This window comes from Magnolia sinica, chromosome 1, assembly GCF_029962835.1.
Source record: "Magnolia sinica isolate HGM2019 chromosome 1, MsV1, whole genome shotgun sequence".
Taxonomy (NCBI): Eukaryota; Viridiplantae; Streptophyta; class Magnoliopsida; order Magnoliales; family Magnoliaceae; genus Magnolia; species Magnolia sinica.
The window spans coordinates 32,931,179-32,958,356 of NC_080573.1; the positions used below are offsets into that span (position 1 = coordinate 32,931,179).

The following is a 27,178-nucleotide window of genomic DNA, read 5'->3' on the forward strand; positions in this document are numbered from 1 at the left end:
GCCAGCGACACATGTACGGCTGGGACTGTTAGGAGAAAATATTCATTGGTGATAGTTTGAAAAACCAACTTCTCTTTCGATAGTTGGAAATTAATGTATGCATGGTTGTTTGTGAGGATATATCCACTACAACACAACGAGTGTACTGTCATTATCTTTTAGACACTTTCTATACAGCACACCATACTGAATTTTGAATTGCAATTTATGCTGCTATGGTCTTTGTTTTCAGCATGGTGTAGAAGGACAGACGAGCTTGTTGATGGCTTGGTTTTCATGTTCATTTGGCTAGGTTTTGAAAGCCATTGGAGTAGACCCCATCAAGGGGTTTATAGATTTTCAGGTGTTGGCTTGAGTTGCAGTCTACTTTGTAATTACTGTGACTCTATTCGTCATTTTTAAACTGAGGAATTTGGGTTCTTGATGGTTTAGCTAGAGCTTCATGCTGGATCTCGTCTTTATTATGTTTATGCAGGTGGTGGAAAATGCAAAAATCTAGGCAGAAACGGTATGGATTTTTTTTTTTTTAAATAAATCTGGTCTTTTTTTAATGGCCAGAGAGAGTTCTATATTACAACGGTTCTTTTAACTATATAGTTAATTTCATTTTTTTGCTGACATTGTTGTAGGTGGCAGCCATGATACGATTGGATATGAGTGAATATATGGAGCGGCAAAGAAAGTAGTTGGCAAGATTAAAGTGGAAGGTTAGTTTTCAATGGTATAAACCGAATTTCATGATGTTTGGTGCAACCAACTGCACCCTATGCTACACTTATTTTCATTGGTACAGAAATTGTGAGTAATAGTCTATCTTAAATCAGATGTTAAAAAGTCCTAAGCCATCTTAGAACATCTCAGGTTGTGTTTATGTTTGTATGAGTCCTAACTTTTGAGTTTTGGAACATCTAAAGTTTGAAATTCTCATTATAGGGTATTTCTCTATGCTTGTAATGTAGTAAAATCCACCATTACTTGCATTTGTGTATTGTATGTTAATATCCCAATACTCTCACCTGCATTTATGTATTGTATTTGAAGACATGTTTAGATGTATCCCAGAATGAGAATGAAATCGAGTATGCATCAGCTGGTGCATATTCACTGGATTGGAGCTGTTTGGCATGATTCAAGAGGCTGAAATTGGTGTTGGTATCAACAACATTGAAGGCATGTAGGTTTGTTGTTCCTACAATTAGGCTGCCCATATATCTTCCTAACTATAAGTCACATGTCATATATTTGAGCCATGCTCATACTATAGGATCTTGGAAGCTCTACAACTAGGAATAACAAAATCGCTAACTCTTAGATTAATTTGAGTTACTTGTATCCCACATATATCAACCATCACATCTTGCAAAAGTTGTTATGCCTGAAAGCTACCTCTGCAGAAATACTTTACTAGTAAATATATCCCTTGAGTTTGTGGATGATGTGATTATGACAATATATCTCATGATTTACAATATAAGCCTATATTTTCCTCATAAAATGAGCTTATGGTCCAATTTGCTTATAATTGATTGTTCCTCAATACAAGTCTTTGATTACAGGATGCTCTTGGTGGAAATTCAAAAACAACATTTATTGCAAATGCCAGCCCATCTATTTGGTGTGAACCTATTTTCCTAGAGTTCTCTAATTTACTTTTTTATTTGTTTCATATTTAGAATTATATTTGTTTTGTATTGTGAATCACAAAGATAATTGTTTCCGTGCTTGGTTCCAGCACAAACCAGTCCATTCATCCAGTCTGGTCCAGGTTTTACATCTAGTCAGCTTTTAAGGTTCTTTGGGTTATGCCTTGTTCTGTGTTAGTTTTTCATGATGTGGCATGGTGGTTTCCCACTTTCCCTCTTCTTCCAAGAAATGGAAATGGTGTATTTTAGTTTTGTTGTTCATTTGTTCTGTTTTGTTGTCTTATGTGTAATATGTTTTTCATGATGTACTCCACTATAAATTATAGCTAATGCCAAGTTCTTCTTCTTTGCAGATGCTTTCAGACAACCGAACAAGCTATAGTTGTTCATCAGCCAAGCAAAAGTCATACCCAAATCTTGCGTTGTGACTTTGTATTATTTGTGGAACTTAATGTTGTGTAACAGTTTGATTAAGTTTGTTTTGAAAACTTTAACTAAACTGTTGTAATTGTAATTGATTGAATGAAGAATTGTAATTGATTCATTATTGAATGAATGATTGTAATTGAATGAATGAAGGATTGTAATTGATTCATTATTGAATGAATGATTGTAATCGAATGAATAAATGATTATGCAGGTGGTAATTGAATGAATGATTATAATTAAATATTTTCTTAACAATGAGCATTAGCTACGGCTATTAACCGTAGCCCTTTGTTGAAAACCGTAGCTCTTGCTGAATTCGGCTTTTTGCTACGGTTCTCATCTACTTTTAGCTACAGATAAAATCCGTAACTGTAAGTAGTTTTAAACTATGGACAATATTGCTACGGATCTAATCCGTACCTATAGTTTCATTAGCTATGGCTATTAACCGTAGCCTTGTATCTGAAAACCGTAGCTGTTGCTAATTTCAGCCTATTGCTATGGTTCTTGTTCAACTTTTAGCTACAGATATAATCCATAGTTGTAAATACTTTAGTGCTACAGAAGCAACGGCTACGGATTTAATCCGTATCCACTATATCTATGGCTACGGATTTAATCCGTAGCCATAGCTTTTCGACCTATGGCTACAGCACCAGTGGCTACGGTCGTGCTACGGATTTTAACCGTAGCCATAGACTTTTAGCTACGGTTTTTATCCGTAGCCTTTGCCCTGTTTTCTGGTAGTGCTTAGGACCACCAAGGAGGACATCTAACCTTAATTGGGTCCCAAAAGGTAGCCTACTACGTATGCAAAGAAAGATCTAAGGCACAATCAATCCATGGCCTAGTGGGCTATACACTAAACCCAAAACAAAGGCAACCTGGTAGGCCCTTAAGCAAGGTTAGGGCCCAACCATAAGGGTCATGGGTTCACTCATTGTAGTGGGCATAATGGACAGCCCATTATCCCAACATATGGGAAATCCTTATATTTTTAACACAAGTAAGTTGGGCCTCACATCTCGGCCCAAGTATGGATTTATTATAGTGGGCAAACAAGGGCCCGACTACTTGAGTATTTGGCCTATAAGGCACATCACAATGACATGGTAAATATAGGACCCAAGGGTTCAATGGGCCTATCAAAAGTTCCAGCCTAACCAAGGTTATAAGGCCCATTAATTAACTGGAAGACTAGCCCAAGAAGAATCCAATTGGAATGGGCCTTTAATCTTGCACTAATTAAGCCCAAAAATAAAATTAGAATGGTAAGATAACTGACTTAAAACCTCCTCAAATCTAGTGGGCCATATTGCCCCAAAAGAACATTTATAGGCAACAATTATTGGGCTCAATGCCAAATTCCTGCCCACCCAAATTTCTGGGTTGGTTGGAGTCCAACAATAGAAGTATTTCTTAGTATATTTAATCCTTGATGGCCCATACGCATCACTGTGGGCCCCACTAGATGAGAGAAGATATGCAACACATATATCAAGTGGGTCAGGTCGTTGGAATGTAGGCCCAGCGGTAGCCTAAGGCAGGGATGTCCCATGTGTAGGCAGCCCTATGAGCCCGGGGTATCTGGCCCAAAAATCCACCCAATGGGCCCCAATTAAATAATAAAAAAATATAATATGATCAATCCCCTAAGGACCCCACATGGATGGGTGGTGGGATATACAACACATCAAGGTGGGCCCACGAAGCAGGCTGGACACCCCAGCCTAGGCGTCCCTACCTAGCAGGGCACTTCCAGCCGTACCACGGCCAGCTCAAATGTCCGTTGGATCTAAAAATTTTCAGGGTGATACTTCCATAGGTGACCTATACCCCCACAAAATTTTAAGATTTTTGGACACTTAAAAATATTTTAATTTATTTAAATGAAACTGACTGTCCAGAAAATTGAACTGACCTGTACGTCTCAACATGGTGGGCCAGTCCGGCCGTTTCCACGGTGTGTACAGGGGTCTATTGGACCTAAAATTTGTTAGGTGGGTCCTACCATGGGTGTACCACATTTTCTCAAAATTTCAGAATTTTTAGACGTCTAGAAATATTTTAATTTATTTAAAGAAGTCAATCTGTCTTGAAAATCGGACTGATCTGGACACCATATTGTAATGGGTCGGTCCAGCCACTACCATGGTGTGTATAGGTGTCCATTAGCCCCAAAATTTTGTAGGTGGGTCCTACCATGAGTGGACCACCTCTTTAAAAAATTTTATGATTTTTGGATACTCATAAATATTTTAATTAAATTAGAAATTTCAATATGTCCAAGAAGAGATGTTGCTGTCCATACATTGTTTACCCAATAAGGTGGGCCCAAACTTCATCCAGGAGGGGCAAAATAGAGGTTTAGTATTTTCTTCATAAAATACAGTAAGGTGGGGTCCACAAAGTGGCCCATCCCTCAGAGAAACCAAGCTGAAGTATATGTTTTCCCTCCATACATGTGGGCTGGACAGCCCAACAAAGTGGACCGCCCACCCCTATGGGCCTCCTTTTTGGGTACCATTTCATGGGCCATCTGAGGTATGACCCACTACACCTCAAGGTGGGGTCCACACCTTCTCATTACACCCCATAATTATAAAGAAAATAATGAAAATCATGATCCAAAAATTCATACCAAAGATTGAACATGACAGTCCATGCAATAGTCCAGATTTTTGGACAACAATACATGGCTGGACACTTCAACCTATATCTTAATAATCTCAGCCATAAAAAGGGTGTGTGGCCTTCCTCAGTGGGCCCCACATATGTCCAGATCACAGACTAAGACTAGGACACTTGCATGTATCGATTAAGGTGTCCAAAGATCATGGAGTTGGGAAGTAAGGGCCTCCCGCTTTGCTGGATTTATTTTTATTTTTAATTTTATTTTTATTTATTTTGGACATCCTAGGCCCACTAAATGGACCACACACACATCATCATCCACACATTAGAGAAAAGAGAAGAAGAAAAGAAAGTAATCCGGCCATAGGGGTAGGGCCCCGCCACTAATGGGCCCTCCTAAGAGTCAATATCAACCATACAACAATGTTACTTGAACATGCAACATTAAACTAATGCATGCATGATCTATGACTAGAATGGGTGGTTGGGATGCGATCCCAACATGACTTCTAGGATCTAGATGTCCCTTAAAATAAAGTGGATGATACAATACATCATGATGGGGTCCAAGGAGAATGGCCTCATCATGTTTCATGATATGCATGTAGGATGGGCTAAAAGGCCACATCCGTGAGGTCAAATGGAGTCCCCATCATGGATTGGTGAGCCCCATATGATCCCAACAAAAGAAATAAGAAGATTTTAAGGGTAGAAAATCAGATCAGCATGATCATAGTTACCCACCTTAAGATCTCTATCAAAACTCCACTCCAAGCTTCTAATGGTCCAAGGAAGCAAGATGAAGGGTTGAGATAGGTTTTCAATGGAGGGATTGAGGGGAAAAAGGAGGAGAAGGGGATGAAAAAGAGGGGAAAAGGGGCTGGATTTTTTTTTGCAAGAGAGAAAAAAGGAGAGAAATGAGGGAGGAGAGAGAGGAATGAAATACATTTGCCAGCAAGAAGGGAGTTTTATTCAAAGTGATGATTACATTTGCTAGAAAAGAGGATGTGGTGGTCTCTCTCTTTCCCTAGAGAAGAGAAATTTCAGAAAATTTCAGATTGGGGAAGAGAAATTGCATGGGGAAGAAAAAAAATCTCATGATGACTTCTAGAAAAGAGAAAAAGAACGAGTCATGATGAGTTTGGGGAAGGGAGTCCATCATTGCTAGACTAGGCCATATGTCATCATGGAAATAGTGATGTCATCACCATGGCAAACGTGCACATGGAGAAACATGCAAATCATGTGGGTCCCACCAAAAACACGATAATGGTCCAAAAGACACGCGGCCCATAGCTTTTGATGGACATGTCAGATTTTCGTACGAGACGCGTCGTTGGAACCGCGACGACGATGCAGTCACAATGGCGCAAGTCTCAGGTCAATCCGAGTCGAGTCTACATGACCGAACTCAAGGGTAACCGTAAACACTATCTGAAGGTCGCGGGTAGCCGAAATTTGACCGGTAGGACCGCGAGACCAAAATGAATGAAATGCATACTTACACACGAACACACGCGAACTTGGGTCAGGTCTCACAGTCGTCAAGCCTAATAAGGCGGTCATAACCGTATAGTTTCGCGGTTGTCAGACTTTCGACGCACTGTCCAGGTCCGATACGAAGTTTCAATGTGCTCCCGAAAGCAACTGGGTTTAAAAGTTGATCCTAGATTTCAGGGTAATATAGCGTAAATGACTGTACAAGTTTTTGGTCTTACAGATCGTATTTAAAGTGATCTAAACTAATTTCACAGATAATCTTGTTTAACACTCAGTTAATTCTCATCTAATTTCTAAAGGATTTGGTCCTGAGTGATTTCTATCTGAGGTGGTACTTGGGTCTTGGTATGGATTCTTCTGAGACGTTACATTCGGTGACTCGGTTATTTTGATATTGATGTTGCTCACCAAATATTTGATGAAATTACTCAACGAAGTATTGGCTAGTGGCGGGGAAGGTATGGATATGACCCAAATACCCTTGTATCTTAATTTTGATGTTGCCTACTGAGTGCTTGATGAAATACTTGTAAACTATTGTTGCTGTTATACATATTGTGAGAAATTGAAGGTGCACTCCATGTGTTTGAGAAAATGCCGCATAGGCTTGAACTTGGCTTGAACTCGACTCGAATTGGCCCGGGCTAAACTGAGCCTAGCCGAGCTGGCCAATCAAGCTCGAGGACTGAGCTGAGTCGAGTTCGAGTTGAGGTCAACCAGTGGCTGAGCCAGGTTGAGCTGTGCCAATTGGACTTATGCACAGCTCTACCGTTGAAGCTAGGGGTGCAACTTGGTCAGGTTGTATCAAGTTGAAGAACAACTAGAGCCTAACCCAACCGCAAAAAGACCCAAACTGCAACCCAACCCGGCCTAAATTTCAACCCAAGGTACTCAACCCAACCTAGCCCAATTTGAACCTAACTTAACCCAACGTAAATACATGTGTATATTCCTAACTCAACCTAACATAACCTCAATTTGCTCAGCCCGGGCCTACCTCTTTCCAATTCAAATAGGGTCCTATTCGACACTATCCCAGCACAGGGACCTTGCAACCCAAGCCAAGCCAACCCGACCCAACCCGACGTGAGCTTCTGTTGGGTCAATCAGGTTAGCGACCTGGTTCCAATCCTTGCCCGAGTGGTAGACTCTAATGAGTTTCAACACGAGTCCTTGGGTTCGAAACCCTTAGGTGGTGAAATCCCACTATGGCGTGCGTGGGTGTATGGGGGTGCGTGTGTAAAAATAAAAAGGAAAAGTAATAATAATGATCAAGTTAGCGACGCAAACCCGAGTTACCGCCCTAGCTGGGACAGGGTTACCCATCCTAACAAAACCTTGAACCAAGAATAACCAGACGGTGCGTATGAAAAGAAATCCTATAACCTCACAAGACTAGCTATGACCAGTGGGCCAATCCCATCATCGGTCTGTCCATTCAACACTTACCACTACTGCTAGGCGATGGTAAAATTATCCCAGATATTTAATCGTGTTATGGCCGTCCCTCTTAGGACCCATGAAATGGATGGTTCACAATATTCCAAGAAATTTCCGAGAATGATAAGCAATCCGGAGGAGGCCACATCAAATAAATCAAGCTGGTGATTGGAACTAAGTTTTATTTTTTCCGTATCCTGTTGATTGGATGGATAGGATCGTCCGGTTAGATTGCTTCTTCCGTTGTGACCGTACACAACTGTTGGTTGTAATGATTGTTCACTGCAGATTATGAACAAGAGGGCCCCACATGCCCCCAAAGCAACTAACTGTGTCATAATCCACAGTACAACTAGTTGGGTTATATCTAATGGTCCGCTTCGATGGCAAGGATCTGCCTCGAATAGGGAGTGTGGGCCACTGATAAACGGTTCAGATCACCACGCATGAATTTACGTGGCTGGACGGAGGTGCGGACATTGCAAGGGGGGTTAAAACATTCGAACCGGGTTTGCCTGATTGCACGTAGCTTTGGTGGTGTTTTATTTTCACCAACTACAGATATAGACGTGGCAACCGTCCAGTCAATCTAGACCATCAAATCATGATCCAACCGTACAGGAAGAAAAAACTGAAAAATCACACCAATTAATTGATCTTAACCATCGCTTCTTTCCAGCTCGAGTTCAGACGGCTAATCGCTGTTTTTCGTCCGTTAATTTCCCAAAAGTGACATTTTTTATCCTCCGATCAATTTCGACGTTCTAAACTATGCCCCATCCAGAGGCCCAAAGTTTTGGCTGCCAGGATAGACTTAAATTTTCCCACGGTAGAATAAATGATGTGCATGTGATGAACTACAAAGGAGCTCATCTCACCACTTGGTGCAGTACCGACGTGTGCCTGCACTGAGATCCAAGCCGCTCATCCAGTGGGCCCTGTGGGGATAAATATAGAGCCCGGAAATCAAAATGGAAATCGGATTGCATACTGAGTTACTCGCTCTTATCATACCGAGTAAACTCAGTTGGGCCCACCTTGAATGTGTACGTGGTATATCCACGCCGTCCACCCGTTTTTCCATCTAATTTAAGCGGTTAACCCCAATATTAAAGCATATCCAAAGATCAAGTGTATCATACCATAGAAAACAGGGAATGGGATTGGCTGGTGTACCACACACCAGCCATGTAGCTGGTGCAGATGTGTTCTATGAAGACGAGCGCCGACGCTACTTGAGCTCCATGTTGCACGAATGGTTCAAAAGAGATCAAAGTTACATGTGACCCACAATGATGTATTTATTATATACACACCATTCATCTATTTTCGAAGATCATTTTAAAGGATTATAAAAAATGAATCATATCCAATAAATGAACTATACCAAAAATAGCAACGAGGATAATGATTTTCACCATTAAAAACTTCGTAAGCTCACCATGACATTTATTTTCACAAATACATGGATGAAGAGGATAAACAAATTTCATATTGATCCGAAACTTCGGTGACCCTCGAAAGGGTTTCAATGGTAAATGCTCAATGTCCTATTACTTTTTGAGGTATGGTCCACTTGATCTTTAAATTTATTTTATATTTTGGCTCAACCTTTAAGACAAGATTGTCAAATAGATGGACAGTTTGCATATAACACATATCTCATAATGAGACTCAAGCTGACCTTTCAGCTTCTACCAAAACAACGAGGGTAGGTATTTCCACGGTTGAATTCTTTTCAACCTCTACAGATATATTTATTTGTCATCAAACTTGTCCATGAGATCATACATATACAGAAGTAAAACATAAATATAGGTATGATCCAAAACTCCTTTAACTCCTAAAAAATTTTCAAATGTAGACATGCTACTCAAATGTTTCTTGTGGTGTGGTTCATTTGAAGTTTTATTTTTATTTTAGCTAAAACCTAAAAATCAACTGCTAAAATGAATGGACCTCCTATTAAAATGTTTCTTGTGGTGGGGTTCTTTTGAAGTTTTATTTTTATTTTAGCTCAAACTCAAAAATCATATGATAAAATGTATGAACTATGAATAAAATACATAAAATCACGGTGGACATTACGAGAGTTTACCCAGTATTGTTAGTTACTCACCACTCAATCCGCTTCCCCGAAAATCAGGGAAGATACCGTGAACGGTTGACCATTTTCTAATCATCAAGCATTTCCACCCTATAGTGTAGGGACGCGGATTTGTTGCCACACACCAACTATATAGCTGGTGTATGCACGCGTCGTGCGACGACGAGCACAGACACTGTTCGAGCTCCCCGATTGTACGGACGGTTCAAAGGAGATCGAAGTTGCATGGCCCCCGAATGATGTACTTATTATATCCACACCGTTCATACAGTTTTAGAGATCATTTCAGTGCATGAACCAAAAATTGAATCATATCCAAAGGTCAACTAAACCACACCACAAATAGCAGTGGGATAATGATTTTCACCGTTAAAACATTCGTAGGGCCCACCAAAACGTTTATTTTTCATCAAATCTGTTCATTAGGTCACAAAGACTAGGATGAAGAGGAAAAACAAATATCATATTGATCTAAAACTTGTGGGACCCCCAAAAGGGTTTTAATGGTAGACGTTCAATGCCCCACCGCTTTTTGCAGTGTGGTCGAATTGATCTTTACATCTATCTTATTTTTTGTAACAAGCCTTAAGACAAGCTTGTAAAATGGATGGACGGTTTGGATATAACACATACCTCATGATGTGACCGACAGAACTTGCTGACATCAATACATCAGCTATATCACTGGTGCGTGATGCATCAGCTAATCCGCTTACATAGCGTAGAATACAACACCAACCTTAATACTGGGTGCCACTAAAAAAGCTCCATCGGCTCAATCCATCCATTTTTCCAGCTCATTTTTAGGGCGGATTCAGGTTTTATAACCATACTACAAGGAAAACTGTTGATCCAACCCTTTGGACTACACAATTTTAGCTTATATTCGTGTCTTCCATTGATAGCATTGTTTACTGTGATGCGGTCCTCCTGAGATTTGGATCTGCTCATTTCTGGGCTTATACCGTAAAATGATATGGTAAAAGGGATGCTGGGCGTGGATAAAATAATACATCATGGTGGGCCCACAACTTTTCTCCAGTAGCGCCTAGCTTTGACATCGGTGCTGTGGGCAACACTACGCAATACGGGTCGTGTGTGGATCAGCCAGGAAATCGACAAGGTAGGGCCCGCCTGACGGGCGGCTGGGATCTCGTGCACGTACCACAAAATGGTTCATGCAACCAAAATGAGAAAAGGCGCGCGTGTAATTACAAAATCCACTCCTTAAGACTACCATACAAAACCCCTGAAACCCTTCCACGCCTCCTGCATAAATATCTTCTTCCTCCAAAACCCTTTTCGAGGTTTTTCTTTCTTGCAGCCTCCATTTCTCTCCCTCCAAAACCCTAAAAAACTCTCTCTCTCTAACTACTCCGAGATGAATTTCCTCTTCCGAAAATGCCCTTCTATCCCATCCAAATGCACCCTCTCCTCTCTCATCTCCATCCAATCATTCCGTCTCTCTCCGTCCCCTTCTCTATCGGAATCCGTTACATTTACTAACGCCGTTACCAGCGACGAAACACGACCTTCCGATCATCTCAGAGCTGCTTCGGAGAAGCTGTGGTTGGGTGGTTCCCATGGAAGGGGATTCCATATCTCGGCTGGGCCACTGGGATTCAAGGCGTCGGACGTTGTTCGGGCGCAGTACGCAGTCGACGATTTCTCGGACGAGGAGAGGGCGGGGGATGCGGGGAAGAAGGCCGGCAACCGCGACGAAGGGCTTGAAATAGCAAAGCTCGGGATCTCCGACGATATTGTCAAAGCTCTCGCCAAGAGAGGAATCACCAAGCTTTTTCCGATACAGGTGAGATTTTTAAATTCTAGATTGATTGTACTGTACTCTGGAAGTGCATTATGGATCATGTAAATGTCTTTATCTACTGTACACGTGGCACATTGATTCCAATCCATGCCATCAGAATTGTGGGCCCTATCATGGATGAGCTGTTGCTCAAAAGCCACACTCACTGAATGATCCTAACCATTTTATATTGCCTGTTGAACTTGGACCATTGATCAATGAATGGCCACTGCTCAGATGGCTAGGAACTTCCACCGAGTAAATTTTAGGAAATGCCACATCCACAGTGGGGCCATCTATCTGAGCAGCCTGGATTAAGCTGGCACGTGTGTGCGCGCCAAGCGTACGGCTGTAGGAGTGTGTATAAGGAGTGACGTTTCGTATATTATGGTGCTGATTTCATAACAGAGAACTTCTTCATGGAAATGTGAAACTCAGGCATGAGTAAGTCACCTCTCTCAAAATGGTTGTGCCTTGGTTTTTGATAAGACAAAGTGTAATCTTTTGGTGGTGCTGCCATTATATTCCTGTCAGCCAACTGAATTGCTAGCCTCAGAATAGGGATTGTAATTGTAGGAATTATTCGATATTCTTGTTGACCATGATGATCAATGTGCATGCTGCAATAATGTACAAGTGGTATGTGCACAATCGAAACCATCCAAATTGTGGGCTTCGTTGTGGATGCCGCATGACCTAAAGATAGCATAGCATGGATGGTACTAACTGTCTGATTAGCGACCATCAAGTGGATGGCTAACATGAAACATCATTAATGGTCCAAATTTATCAAAGTGTATGTTGACTAACCAGCATCATTAATATTGTCTAGTCAATCCGATGTTGGGTCTATGCCCCATCTAAAATGTGGCACATGCTTTGGATGGTTTGGATTGGGGCATAAGTGCATGGATGGTTGTACTTTACCTGAGTGTTACGTTTTCTCTATGTAGATGTTTGTATAATCTGGGCACAATGTTTCTATAATTTAAAAGTTGGGAATTTTGGACACTGGTGCTACAAAGATTTTGTAGTGTCCAGGTAACGCAGTACAGATGCAAACAGTTACAGGTTATTGAAAATTCAGCATAAATTATGATCAAATTATCACTGAGAAATAGGGAGTTGTAGAAATTTTTGTACAACTTTAGTTATTTGAACAATCATATGGCTCCTTTGGTGGAAAAAAAACTCCTCTGATGCCACTGGTGGAGAGAATTTAATCCAACAATTTGTTCTGTTCAACAGCGCCCTTCCCATTAAACAAATGATTTGATTGGCCAAACTTTGTGGGAGGACGGTTGATATTCTTGGATGTCCAGATTGCAACTATAAAAATCTCCTTTTCTTTTTTCATTTTGTTGGCGGAAACTTGTATATGGTTGGTTGCGTGTTCTTTGTTTCCTTTTTGGTCCCCAGTTAATAAATTCTTTGTTGTCTTTCAAAAAAAAAAAAAAAAAACTTGTATATGGTTGGCTTACAAACAGGTACCTACCTAATGCTTGCATGATGGTGGAAGTTGCAAGTTGCAACTGCTGATTGCCTTCTTTACAATTATGGTCTTGTGGTTTTGCATGATTGTTCTTATTCATGTTTTTTCTACTACTGTTTTAGATATTATAAGCTTATATCACTAAATGCCCTGCTTTTCCACAATAAGATCTGATTCCGTTGATGGTTGTCTTTCTTTGTTGGTCTTAACATCTCGAGTCCAATTTGAAACTTTTTCCAAATCACAGTAACTGGGAAAAGAATCGTAATGTTTCGGACTCTGTGTTGGTCAAGTGTAGTAATCTTTGGGACTTGATTTCTATCATGGGAGTGTCCTGTTCTTGTATCCTTCTCGGTTCCCATTATCCTCTGTCTTAATGGATAATTGTTTGATATTTTCACTAATAGATCATTATTGATAAAAAAAGATAAAAAATTAGTTCCATCTCATTATTGGGCCTACAAATGCACCCTAAGTCCAATACTTCTTTATTGGTGTTAATATTTCTAGTTTGATTTGAAACATTTTCAAATCACTGGAAGTGGCAAAACTTCATAATGTTTCATGTTCCAAGGGACTCAAATTCCATGGTGGGATGCTTGCTGAGTGTCCCATTATTCTCACTTTGTCACGTCCCACTGTCCACCATCTTGATGGATAATTTTTTATTCTGATCTTTTTTATTAATAAATCCTGTTATTCATAGTGAAAATAAAACTTTGGTTCTATCTCAGTATCAGGCTATAAATGCATAGAAAATCTGGTACTCGATAAAATGGTTAAGTTTGCAGTTTAGTCTTGAGCATTATGTAAATTTTCTGTCATATTGTGATTTTTCTGTGCTCTTTCTTTCAAGTGTAATCATGGTTGTTCTATGGTTGAAACTCTCAATATCCAGTTATCTATATCTTAGTGAATGCTTGTGTCTGTTCTGTGTTGCAGAGAGCTGTGCTGGAACCAGCAATGCAGGGGCGTGACATGATAGGTCGGGCCAGAACTGGAACTGGAAAAACTCTAGCATTTGGAATCCCCATCATGGATAAAATCATTCAGTTCAATGCCAAGCATGGGTTTGTTAACTTTTATCATGCTGCTCTGGTTGCTGCAAAAATTTGAATTGTGCTTTATACTATTTTGACAACTAATACAATTGACAAAGAATATTGCAATTATTTATGAGTTTTATATATGATTGACGAAGGACATGTTTATTGAGGTTATATGTTTTCATATTAATATCTGCAGGCGTGGAAGAAATCCTCTGGCCTTGGTATTGGCACCCACCAGAGAGCTTGCTCGTCAAGTTGAAAAGGAATTTAGAGAATCTGCCCCCAACTTAGATACAATCTGTGTATATGGGGGTGTGCCAATATCATCTCAAATGAATACACTAGACTATGGTGTCGATGTCGTTGTGGGCACACCTGGTCGCATTATTGATCTGATCAAGAGAGGTGCCTTAAATTTGTCAGAGGTGCAATTTGTCGTTCTTGATGAGGCTGATCAGATGCTTGCTGTGGGATTTGATGAAGATGTGGAGGTAATTTTGGACAAGTTACCTAAAAAACGCCAAGGCATGATGTTCTCAGCCACGATGCCGAGTTGGATAAGAAGGCTAACCCAGAAGCACCTAAAAGACCCATTAACTATTGATCTCGTGAGTATGCAAGTTTGTCGTGTATTTCCCCCTTCATATTATCATATACTAAAGGTGACATCAAATGCTGTTTCTATCATTATGTGACATACCTTTGCCCATTAGGAACTTCTGTTGCATCTGTATACGAGGCTGTCAACTAGTTGGGGCTGCATTGGTTTGGCTTGGATTTTGACTTGGTCCAGCTGGGTCTATTCATTCTTTTTTTTTTTTTTTTTTTTTTTTTGACCTGGCCCATTTACAGCCTTACTGGATCAGGTGGCTCTCATTAAGTAAAGAAGTTAACCTAGGCATTTTATGGTTCATGGGAGACTGTTATGACCCTATTGTCTCTATAATAAGATCGCACCAGTCAAAATAAATAAATAATTGCAAACTGAAGTCTTTATTTTCACGGTGTTATTATGTAACATGGTGAGCGTTGCTTTTACTTTTCACTGTGAATACTTCTGTAACTTCTGTATCTTTTGTTGAGTTATTGTTGAACAACAACAACAAATACGAGAAGACACCATGGATGGGCATGCATCTTTTTATGAAAGGGAGTCAAAAGTGTAAAAAAAAGGCACCAACAAACACAGTAGTTGGTTGAATCCCATCATTTTGGTTATCTTTCTCCGGTCATGAAAACAAAAAAGAAAAGAAGAATACTAAGGATCTCATCATTTTGGCTTTGGATTCGTCATGCAATTTCTACACAACTGCTTTAGAGTAATTTACCTTTTGTATGAGTATAATTGCAAATGTAGGTGAAACTTGAACTAGTGGAACTTAGTGAGAGGGAATCCATAAAAAATGCTAATGCAGGGGCATTTTCACACCGAGCTCGAGTGGGATGGCTCGTGGGATGTAGGGGCACACTCGGAGTGGGCGGCCCATTTGAAGCGGAACCCATGTGATGTAGGGCCCACGAGGCGGTTCAGCCGAGGACCTAACCCTTGGGATGTGGGGCCTGGGTTATGAGATAAAGGAATTGATTTGCCACGCTCTATTAGTTCTAGCTTTTATAGCAAGTGATTAGTTGTCCTTTGTATCAAAGTGCTATCAGAGCGGGAGGTCTTGTATTTGAGACTCCTCACTGGGGGTGATTAATGCAGGGGCATTTTCACACCAGGCTTCAACCGAGGACCTTACCCATGAGATGTAGGGCCTGGGCTATGAGGTAAAGGGATTGACTTGCGCACTTTATTAGTCCGACCTTTTAGAGCAAGTGGTTAGTTGTCTTGCATCAAATGCCTTTTCTTCTTCTTTTTTTTTTTTTTTGGTTGTTGTTGTTGTTGTTGTTGTTGTTTAAGCTCTTTTCCATAATTGAATGGATAATTCTGTCATAGCTCCATCAATTTTGGGGATTATTGTTGTTCATGTTCTGTTACTATCTTTCTTAGTTTCCAATGCTTTTATGATTGTCGTGAGCGTAACTTCTGGTTAACTTGTACTTCAGGTTGGTGATTCTGATCAGAAATTGGCTGATGGAATCACCCTGTACTCCATTGCATCAGACACGTATGGGAAGCCATCAATTCTTGGACCTCTAATAACAGTATGTGCCCAACATCTCTCTCTCTCACACACACATGCACACCCGCACACATGCACACATGCACAAACACGGTCAGCTTCATATCATAATATCTTCTAGCTCAATGCTTACACCATTGTGTTTGCTTTCACAAGTGTTAGAACAAATACATAAGGAACACTAATGGCTTTTTATGATCTATCCTTGTTCTCATTCTCGGCATCATACTTATGATTGTTAGGAACATGCCAAAGGAGGGAAATGTATTGTCTTCACTCAAACGAAACGTGATGCTGATCGGTTGGCATATTCTATGGGCCGTAGTCATAAGTGTGAGCCTTTGCATGGAGACATCTCACAGAATCAGAGGGAAAAGACACTTGCGGGCTTCCGGGATGGACGCTTCAACATATTAATTGCTACTGACGTTGCTGCCCGTGGGCTTGATGTTCCTAATGTTGATCTGGTGAGGGTCTTGCATTTACAGTTTTCAAATGACAGTCCTAATCTTGACAGTCTTTACTTTTTTAGTTGGTGAATGCAGAGGAATGTAACTGTACATATATATTCCTTTGAATTATTAGTATGATATGACATATATTTCTCCTGTGTCTAACCTTTCATTTCTGTTTGATATTTTTCTGTGCTCAAAACTGGAGTCTCAAAATTGTGTACTTATGGACACTTGTTAAAGGCTGATGCATCTTTGCTTCATTTTTATTTTCTAATTTTGTTGTAATTTGACAAAGCCTTGAAGGATGCAATGCCCATGTTGATGGTGTGGAGCATTGCAGTCTTGAGTTTAATCAGGCAGTTTCTTTCATGCCTTGGCTAACAATTCTTGTGACTGATGATTGAGTCTACAGCAATTTGTGAGAAAATTATTTCTAATGGTTTTTTCTTTTTCTCATTTGCTAGTTTGTTCCTTATTGGCTGGACATTATTTATTTATTTATTAGTGTTTTTATCTGAAGATTGTACTTCAGCTGCTAGTTTATCATTAATGGGCTTTAGCAGCTAGGAGAGATGCTCTCCTCTGAATTGTAGCATGGAGGGATCATTTTGTGAGCAGATTGAGTACCCCCCCACCATGATGTGCTGATGACATCCACTCCAACCATCAGATGCGTCACCCCATGTTAGGCCAGCGCCCAAAAAATAGGCCCGTTTGTGATTCAGGTGGGCCAAACCAAGGGAAACAGTTGGGAGCAGTGCTCCATCCTTGATTTTTTTATGGAGCCTACGGTGCTGTGTATGAGGAATCCAGACCTTTCAGCCTGTTCATCGGCCATGGATGAATGTGCGTGCAAACAATCAGGCCATTTACAAAATCAAGTGTGGGTGTTCCCTTGTTCTGTGTTCCCTATTGTGTTGCCCATGTGAATCACAAATCGGCTTGATTTTTGGGCCCTAGGCCTAACATGGGGTGACAGTTCTAGTGGTTGGGGTGGATGTCATTAACACATCATGGTGGAAGCTACCCCAAGCTGCTTGCACGGTGCTCTCCTACACTGCAATTCACACGGGAGCATCTCTGTAACAGCTAGTTTCTGATGATGTGTTGTTTTTATGATTTTCAATTTTTTCCTTTTGACCAGTAATTTTCATAAAGTAAATGGCAAGGTGTGTATACCTTGACTGACATGAATTGTTAATTGCACAGTGGTCTTATTTGCATTTCCCTCCATTGTTTTGTTACTTTTGTCTGTTTGAGCCATTATACTTCTGTTCTATTGTTTGATTCTGATTTCTACTTTCTCTGTCGACTCAGGTAATACATTATGAGCTTCCAAACTCTTCAGAGATTTTTGTCCATAGATCAGGACGAACAGGACGTGCTGGTAAGAAAGGGAGTGCTATTCTCATTCATACTGAACAACAGACCAGGGCTGTTAGGGTCATTGAACAGGATGTTGGATGCAAGTTTAAAGAGGTATACCTGGGTTTCCACATTTTTGTCCTTCAGATATATATATATATATATATATATCCATTGCAGGGCTGTAACAGCCATAACGGCCTGCATATTATAAGTCAACCAACGTTGCTTTCTCTGAATCTTGGTGGATGCTGTTTCGAATGCATTGCTGGTACATTGGGCGATTTTTCAGTATCGTAGGTCGGTGATGCGAACCATCTGGAAATATGAAAATTCCCAGGAACCAAATATTGTGTATGCATGCTGATTCGATTTTTTGTGATATTTCACAAATATCTTGCAATATTTGTGATATTTCGACGGAAACTAGCATAAATCAGCAAAAATAATGGAAAAAAAAGAATTTTGCCCTTTTTTTAAGGGTTCTCTTTTTAGTTTGTTTTAACAACTCCAATTGAGTTGTTTTGCATCAAAATACAAATTTGGTGGAGATATTGTGATCGGAGGGAGATTTTCAGAGCATATTTTTGTCCCACTGCACATTGATTTGTTCCCTAAACAATGTAAAACTATTAGCACATTTTATTTTTTTTGTATTGGTTTGAGTTCTAAATTTGTAATCATGTGTCTTCTAACTTCGCCTAAGGTTTCACTGAAATTTCCAACACCTCCCAAAATTTCCCCACTGTTTCCCTTAGATTGCGTTCCATCATTCGATACATTGATATTTCCTGATGTTTCCCACAATATTTCTGTATCCCAAGGGTGCCGTACAGTGTACTAATGGTGCTTGTAAAACTGATCACAACAACCATGCATTTTAATTAAAAAGCTGTTCAGGCTAAAACCACCCTGGTTAAGAGTCGTGCTAGGTTCAAATGTATGGCTAAACGGGTCACAGTGCCAACTTGTCATTTCTGTAGTAGTGCATTAGGTGCCCCCCATGTAGATGATCTGGATCGAAAATTAGCGCAAATAGATTGCTACTTGTGTATGTCGAATGTGGACAGTAAACTGTCATTGTTTCTAAACATGTGGCCCATGAAGGTATTCCTTAACGGTAAAGGTGGCCATAACGGGCACCACCGTTACCTTTACGATACGGGTTGTAACGGTTGTTACAGCCCCCGTAATGGCCACTACAGTCTCTTTTTTTATTGAAAGAAAAACTCGAAAAACCTGTATCTTCCTTGTAACATTGAAAAAAATAATAAAAAAACCCGTATCTGCCCCGTAATAGACCATTATGGGGCTGTTACAGCTTAGCAGGGAGTGTAACGGTCCGTTAACGCAATTACATGCCATTTTTTCCATAATGGCCGTTAAGACCCCGTAATGTATAACGGTTGCCACTGTTACCTTTATGTAACAGCCTTTACAGCTCCATAATGGCCTTTATGGCACACCATGAGCCCATCTAATGAGTTGGCTAACCTAATTTTGAGCATACATGGTGGGGCCCACCTGATTGACAGCTATGTTTCGGTCCCTGCATTTAATGTGAGCATGTCTAGGTGTGTGGACTTAATGTCGCTCTTTGTGAAAAAAAAAGGGGCCTTTTTTTTTAAAAAATGTCCTGCAAGTCATTTAGTGAGATTTGCTTGCTTCATGACATGGACAGATCTAATCCCTTGTAAAAGGCAGTCGGTTATTTCCCAATTAATATATTTTTAGAGTAGTGGGTGTGATACTTTAGCTTTTTACTTACCCTTCAAAAAAAAATAAAAATAAAAATACTTTAGCTCTTTACCAATAATTGTTTGTTCACAATGCATGTTGTAGCATTTGTCTCAAACTTCATGCTTGCGTTGCTTCCATTTTGAGATGTAATACCATACTCATGAATTTTTTAAAGTCTCTATATCCCGTTGGTCTCTTAATTGAATTCGTTAGTGTATTCTGATAGTCGGTCATGTAAAAGGGAAAAAAAGCATGATAGTGGCCTGTTTCTATTTATCAAAAGAAATGAAGGCCGGTCTTGCTTTTCTTTCACCGTTGTTAACCATGACTGTGCAGAGGAAGCTTTCAATGATCATCTTTACTATGCTCTTCAGTTTGTAGTTTTGGGATGCATGGACTGATGATCTCATTAATTTCCCTGTCGACCTTCAGCTCCCAAGGATTGCTGTTGAGGGTGGTAGTCGAGACATGTATGGTGACATGGGTGGTGGTGGTCGGTTTGGTTCCTTTGGAGGAGGCAGTCGTTTGAGTGATTCAGGTTTTGGTCGTTCTGGTGGTTCTGGATTTGGTCGCTCTGGTGGCTTTGGTGGTTCATCAGGTCGTGCGGGTGGTGGATATGGTGAATCTGGGTCAGGCCGTTTTGGTTCGTTTGGCGGATCAAGTTCAGGCCGATCTGGTGGGTTTGGTGATTCTGGATCGGGCCGTTCTAGTGGATTCAGTGGTTCTGGGTTTAGCCGTTCTGGTGGTTTCGGCAACTCTGGTTCAGGGCACGCTGGTGGTTTTGGCGACTCTGGTTCAAGGCGTTTTGGCAGTTTTGGGGACGATGGTTCAGGGAGGTCTAGTGGCTTTGGCAATTCCAGTTCAAGCCAGTCAGGTGGCTTTGCTAACTCTGGTTCGAGCCGTTTTGGTAGTTTTGGTGGCTTTGGAGACAATGGTGCTGCTGATGATGATCAGAAGGCTGGGAGGAAATTCTTCTGATTTTATTTCAAGGTAAGTCCATCTTTTCTTACAATCAGGAAAAATAGAAGAATTTATTTATGCACATGAAAAACACTTGGATAATGAAAATTTCCAACATGGTTACACTTGTTTGCATGCATATAAAGCCAATGTCTTGAAGCCCAGACTAGAGGCTTACTCCTTTTCTTCTGTCTTCTTTTTTGCACATGATAAACAACTCATATTGAAGGTGGGCCCCCACATGATGAATGGTCCACATCAAGGTGGGCCCACAATGCACGGTTCACGTAAAAATTGGGCCCCACATGATGGACAATCCACATCAAGTTGGTCCCACCTGATGGATGGTTCACATCAAAGGTGGAACCATATGATGGAAGGTTAACATCAAAGGTGGGTCCACACTATGAACAATCCATATTGAAGGTTGGTCCCACATGATGAATGGTCTACATCAAGGTGGGCCCACATAATGCATGGTTCATATCAAAGGTGGGTCCCACATCAAAATGTGGTCTTGCATGGACTATTTACATCAAGTGGGCCCCACATGATGGACGGTCCACATGATGGATGGTGCACATCAAAGGTGGGTCCACATGATGAATGACTCATATTGAAAGTGGGCCCCCCATGATGAATAGTCCACATCAAGGTGGGCTCACATAATGCATAGTTCACATCAAACGTGGGCCCCACATGATGGATGCCTAATATCAAAGTGTGGCCCAACATGATGGATCGCCCACATCAAGTAGGCACCACCTGGTGGACAGTCCACATCAAAGGTGGGACTCACATGATGGATGGTGGACATTGAAGGTGGGCCCACATGGACGGTGACATCAAAGTTGGGCCCACGTGATGAATGACCCATATTGAAGGTGGGGCCCCACATAATGAATGGTCTACATCAAGGTGAGCCTGCATAATGCATAGTTCACATCAAATGTGGGCCTCACATGATGGATGACCCACATCAAAGTGTGGCCCAACATGATGGACAACCCACATCAAGTGGGCCCCATCTGATGGACGGTCCACATCAAAGGTGGGACTCACATGATGGATGGTGGACATTGAAGGTGGGCTCACATGGACGCTTGACATCAAAGTTGGGCCAACATGATGAACGACCCATATTGAAGGTGGGGCCTTACATAATGAATGGTCCACATCAATGTGGGCCCACATGATGGATGGAGTGGGCCTCACAAGATGGATGTATCACATCAAAGTGTGGCCCTTCGTGATAGATAGTCCACATCAAGTGGGCCCCACCTAATGGACAAACCACATCCAAGGTCTCGCATGATGGACAACCCGTATCCAAAGTGGCCCAACATGATGGATTATCCATATAGGTGTGTCCCACATGATGGAGGTGGACATAAAAGGTGTGCCCTACAATTGACAACCCACTTCAAAGGTGGGGCTCCGATGGAGACATCAAATGTGGACTCTATGTGATGCGTAGTGGACATTGAAGGGCCCCAGATAAAGGACAATTAGCATTGATGGTAGGCCCCACATGATGGATGACCTATATCAAGGTGTGCCCCACATAATGTGGCCCAACATGATGGATTATCCACATAGGCGTGTCCCACATGATGGAGGTGGACATCAAAGGTGGGCCCCACAATGTACAAGACAATCAGCATTGATGGTAGGCCCCACATGATCGATGACCTATATAAAGGTGGGCCCCACATAACAGATGGTCCATGTCAAAGGTCAGACCCTAGTGATGAGTGGTCTGCATGATTGACGGCCCACTTCGAAGGTTTGGCCCATAGGATGGATAGTCCACCTCTAAGGTGGGCTCCATATGATGGAGATCCACATTCAATGTCTGACATGATGGATGGCATAAATGTCTTAAAACGTAAAGATTGTAGCCATCCATTCTTCTGCCATTTGGGGCACCATCCATCTATGGTAAGATCCACCAAAACAACCGGTTGGATTACTCTTATAATAGAGTAGTTGTAATTTTTAAAAATAACATCAACTCCTGCTAAAAAAAAGCTCTTACTTGAGCATTTTACCTAACATGTATATTTTTAATAAGATTTTTTTTTTCATTTTTGTTTTTGTTTTGAAAAAGTGATTTCAGCAAATGAACTTATTGTAAAACAAGAGCTAGAACAGAAAGAGCTTATCAGAGTAACTTTTATTTGAAAAGCTCTCATCGGATTAGAGTGGAGATGTTGAAAGAGCCCTTAGAGATTAAGATCTCTAATGCATAATTACTGGTAACTGAAATGAGATAAACTCATTTTAAGCATCCTACCAAACAGGGTTTAGAATTATTATTATTATTATTTTTAATTTTAATTTTAATTTTTTAAAAATGTGGATTCTCAGTAAAATTTCAGCTGCAATTTTCTGCTTTTGGATGTAGGTTGATGGACATGCTGTCTTTTGAGAAGAGGAAGAACACCAGGAGACAAACTATTAGACCATGTAAAGTATGCTGAGATACTAAGAGGGGTCTCTGATTTTCTTTTTCAAATTTATAGTTACAAAGCTTTTAGGTATATTTTTACCTGTGAACTCATGCAGGAAAAGGAAATTAAATCTGTCCTTATGATTCTCTTTATATGTTTTGAATGCCACCTGTAATTCGTTTTCAGCAGCCAATCAAGATTTTCTTTTCCAGATATTTTTCTATTTCCACTGCCTCATCCAGGGCATTTTAATCCTTTTGTTTTCTTCTTAGTGTTCAATAACATGATTGATGTGCAGAGCATTTTCTATGCATTCATTGGCAAATGTCACCCTCCCTTCGGTCGCTGGGAGGTGGGCCATACAGTGGGTTGTATGAGATTCATGATTCATCTGATGCTTGTTTTATGGAACATAACATTATTTTATGGGAAACTGTCTAATTGCTTTGGGTAATGTTACTTAGGTGCCTATATAAGGATGATGAAAGTCTTTTAAAAATATAAAATAAATAAAGGTTTAACAAGTCACAAGCCCCAACTTGCGACAAAGTGTGAACATGTCAAGGGTACAACATCCAATCCAATCTGTCCAACAGATTGGCCCACTGTGAAAAAACCCGCCAATCTTATACAAAACATCGATGTGGCCCACTTGAAGACTAGATTAGCCTGGTTTTTGCACTAGGTGTATAGGGGAGCCAACCCTTTGGATGGTTGGATGTCACCCACATGATATGTAACTAATTTATGCAGATGGTAAAACTCTATTTTTCAACTAGTTGCGTACGGACCATCTTTTCTGATATTAAGAAGCTGGATGAACAGAAATCTTAGTTTCCTGTGGTTAAGTCCATATTATCAATTGGAATACTCTCTTTAACCTATGAAATTAAAAACATTGTTTTTCTAAAGAATGTTTTCTCCTTCAAACTCTTTGATCTAGATTATTACAGAAAAGTAATCTTGTACCAAAGGTAGAAAAAGAATATTTTCTCCTTCCAGGTTTTTGCTCTAGATTATTACATAAAAGTATTCTTGTACCAAAGGTAGAAAAAGAATATTTTTTCCTTAGAACTCTTTGCTCTTGATTATTATAGAAAAGTATTCTTGTACCAAAGGTAGAAAAATGTATATACCGCAAATTAACATGCAATCATGCAATCGGATAGCAGGTGAAGATTCACAAGTCATGGAAGGCCAGGAGTGGAAATGCAGGTGAAGATTTACAAGTCATGGAAAGCCAGGAGTGGAAATGTAGGTTTTCTTTTGGGAGGTCTGCTACCTTAAGTCCTTTTGAATTCTTATGGGATATGTGGAGAACATAGGTGGTGGGTCTATGGTCTTTTGAATGATTACTGTTTACACTGGGGGTTGGAAAAAGTGGGGAAAAAAACCCCTCTTGGATTGGATTAGCTCAACCTGTGATCATCTAACTCTTTATCATTTGATCGTGGACTGTCTCCTTAACCATTGTTTTGCGGCCTTCTACTGGAAGTCGAAGATCTTCTAATCTGGGAGTTTTTTGACAATACCATCATCAGCTGTTTGTTTATCTTGTTGAATCAATGGTTTGGATCACTAAACATGACCCAGATGCAATGGCTAATCCTATAAATTACTTGTGCCATGTGGTGGTAGGTGTAATTTCCAAGCCACCTATCAGAAGGGTACCACTATGTTTATTCCCTATCCTAAAAATCAAGTTGGTCCGCTAGAAGTGGACCACAATTAACTGAATAAATTTGTGGTTGAGAAAAAAAAAATCCTCTAAAGTTTATAATCCGTCAGCTTATTTTGAATATCATAGCTCACCTGAGATTGAACTTAATCTTGATTATGTGGGATCCCCTAGCTAAATGGGTATTGTTAGCTTTGCAATAACATCTACATGATCAGGTTCATCAAATAGATGGCTTGGATATTTCACCCCTGGTGCACTAGGTGACTTGTATAAGAGTGCACTTCTTTTCCTTTTTGAGTATGGACTCTCATTAACTATGATTTAATGATTTGTGGGCTATCTATCTATCTATCTATTGGAAGTTAGGGTCCTAATTCGTATGATCTCAAAGATTTTGGAGGCAACCACCGTCGGTTGTTGTATTTCTTCAAATCAATGATTTGAATCCCTAAACATGGTCAAGGTCCAATGATAATTTCCTTTCAAAATTGTAAAAGCCTTTCTCACCTCGTTTTGGTTTGCTGGTACAACTTTCATGAATTTTGAGAGAACAATTGTGAACTTTTCCAAAATATGTGACTTTCTTTAAGGTGTTTTGCCAAAATTTGTTGCTTTTAAAAATTTTGGACTTCCTTTAGAGTAAGGCCCACCTACCGTCCGAATCATGATGGGCCTATATTTAACTTATAGGAATGATACAAAGAGCTACTTTGAATGTTATGCAATGTTGATTGTATCTCATTATGGTAACAATCTCTCTACTTTGTTTCTAGTGGAAATTAAATACTTTTTAAGGTGTCTTTGCTTTTGCGCTTAACTTGTCAAATGAACTAAAAACTTGACCATTATCACACTTAAATTGAAAATTCGATGAAAAATAAATAAATTGTGATTCAGTCAATTCAAATCAATTCATGCCGGTGGTGAAGTATTTATTAAATTCGTGTTAGCGCTGGTTGTTCAATACAACCTGAAGTTGAAACAGATGGATGTATGTACGTAGAATTAGAAGAGTAAATTTATATGAAGTAACTACAAGGTTTCGAAATACTAGATGTAGAAAACAAGGTTTGTAGCTTGAAAATGCCGTTGTATGGCCTGAAACAGTTATCTAAGCAGTGGTATACGAAATTTGATTATTTCATGATGGGTCAGAAGTTTGCCAGGAGTGAGTATGATTATTATGTCTATTATAAGGTGCTGAGTGATGGGAAGTTTGTTATTTTGGTAATGTATGTTGATGACATGCTTATCATCTGTCAAACATGTTTGAGATTGACATATTGAAAACTCAACTATCAAGGACGTTTGAGATGAAATATTTGGGGGCTACAGCAATGGTTTTTAGTATTGACGTCTACAGAGACACGAAGAAAAGAAGGCTATAGTTATCTCAGACAGAATACCTTAACAAGATATTAGTGAAGTATGAGATTGACAAGGCAAAGCTGGTCATCATTCTCGACGTGACTCATTTTAAGCTTTCTTCTGAACAGTGTTCTCAAACAGATAAGAAAAGCAGATTACATCTCGTGTGCATTATTTGAGTGCGGTTGACAGCTTGATGTGTACCATGGTCTATACAAGAATGAATATTTCACACGCGGTCGGTGTTGTTAGCAAATATATATGTCTAACCCTGACAAACAATATTGAGAGGCAGTGAAATGGCTACTTCAAGATATTTGAGGTACGTAAGACTACATCTTAATATTTGAAAAATTAGAGGACAAGTTAGTAAGGTACGTGGATTCAGATTATACAAGCAGTATGAATAATAGAAAGTCAACTTCCAGTTACTCGTTTGTGTTAACTGGTGGAGCGATTAGTTGAATGTCAAAGCTTTAGTCTGTGGTGACACTTTCCGCAATCGAAGTTGAGTATATGGTACTGACAAAAGCATTTAAAAAAGCAGTTTGGTTGAGGGAAATGATAAATTAGTTGGGGCTTCAGTAGGAGGTCGTGCCAGTTAGTTATGACAGTGAAAGTGTGATTAATTTGGCGAAGAACTCTGTTTATCACTCATGTACTAAACATATTAATGCGCTTCATCATTTTATCCGACATGTACTTGAGGAATGAGACATGACTCTTGAAAAGATGCACACAAGCGTGAATCTGACTGACATGCTTACAAAAATAGTTCCCATAGAGAAGTTCAAGTTTTGTGCAACTTCTTTGAGCTTTGTAAAGGCATAATGAGGACGGAGTTTGCAGGAGAAGCGACGATGGAGTTATGATGGAAAACAATTAGAGATGATGATGACGAAATGAGCAATAGAGATTAAAGATTGAAG

At 40.1% G+C, this 27,178-nt stretch overlaps 1 protein-coding gene and 1 long non-coding RNA gene across 3 annotated transcripts; both read left to right on the forward strand.

Moving 5' to 3' along the window:
* The first annotated feature begins 235 nt into the window (after positions 1-235).
* Positions 236-2,097, forward strand: LOC131239977 (uncharacterized). Of its 2 annotated transcripts, XR_009168568.1 has the most exons (4): positions 236-343; positions 476-508; positions 630-707; positions 1,997-2,097. It is a non-coding gene; the product is annotated as an uncharacterized LOC131239977 (long non-coding RNA). The 2 variants fall into 2 exon arrangements; XR_009168550.1 differs by lacking the exon at positions 1,997-2,097 and having other exon boundaries at positions 630-939.
* Positions 2,098-11,052: 8,955 nt separating this feature from the next.
* On the forward strand, positions 11,053-23,413 carry LOC131245127 (DEAD-box ATP-dependent RNA helicase 53, mitochondrial-like). The gene is made up of 8 exons (XM_058244370.1): positions 11,053-11,563; positions 13,995-14,122; positions 14,298-14,709; positions 16,151-16,249; positions 16,470-16,694; positions 18,000-18,161; positions 20,220-20,777; positions 23,155-23,413. Exons 1-7 carry the CDS (start codon positions 11,135-11,137, stop codon positions 20,763-20,765), a joined length of 2,001 nt encoding a protein of 666 aa, XP_058100353.1. The 5' UTR covers positions 11,053-11,134; the 3' UTR covers positions 20,766-20,777; positions 23,155-23,413.
* The last annotated feature ends 3,765 nt before the right edge of the window (positions 23,414-27,178 follow it).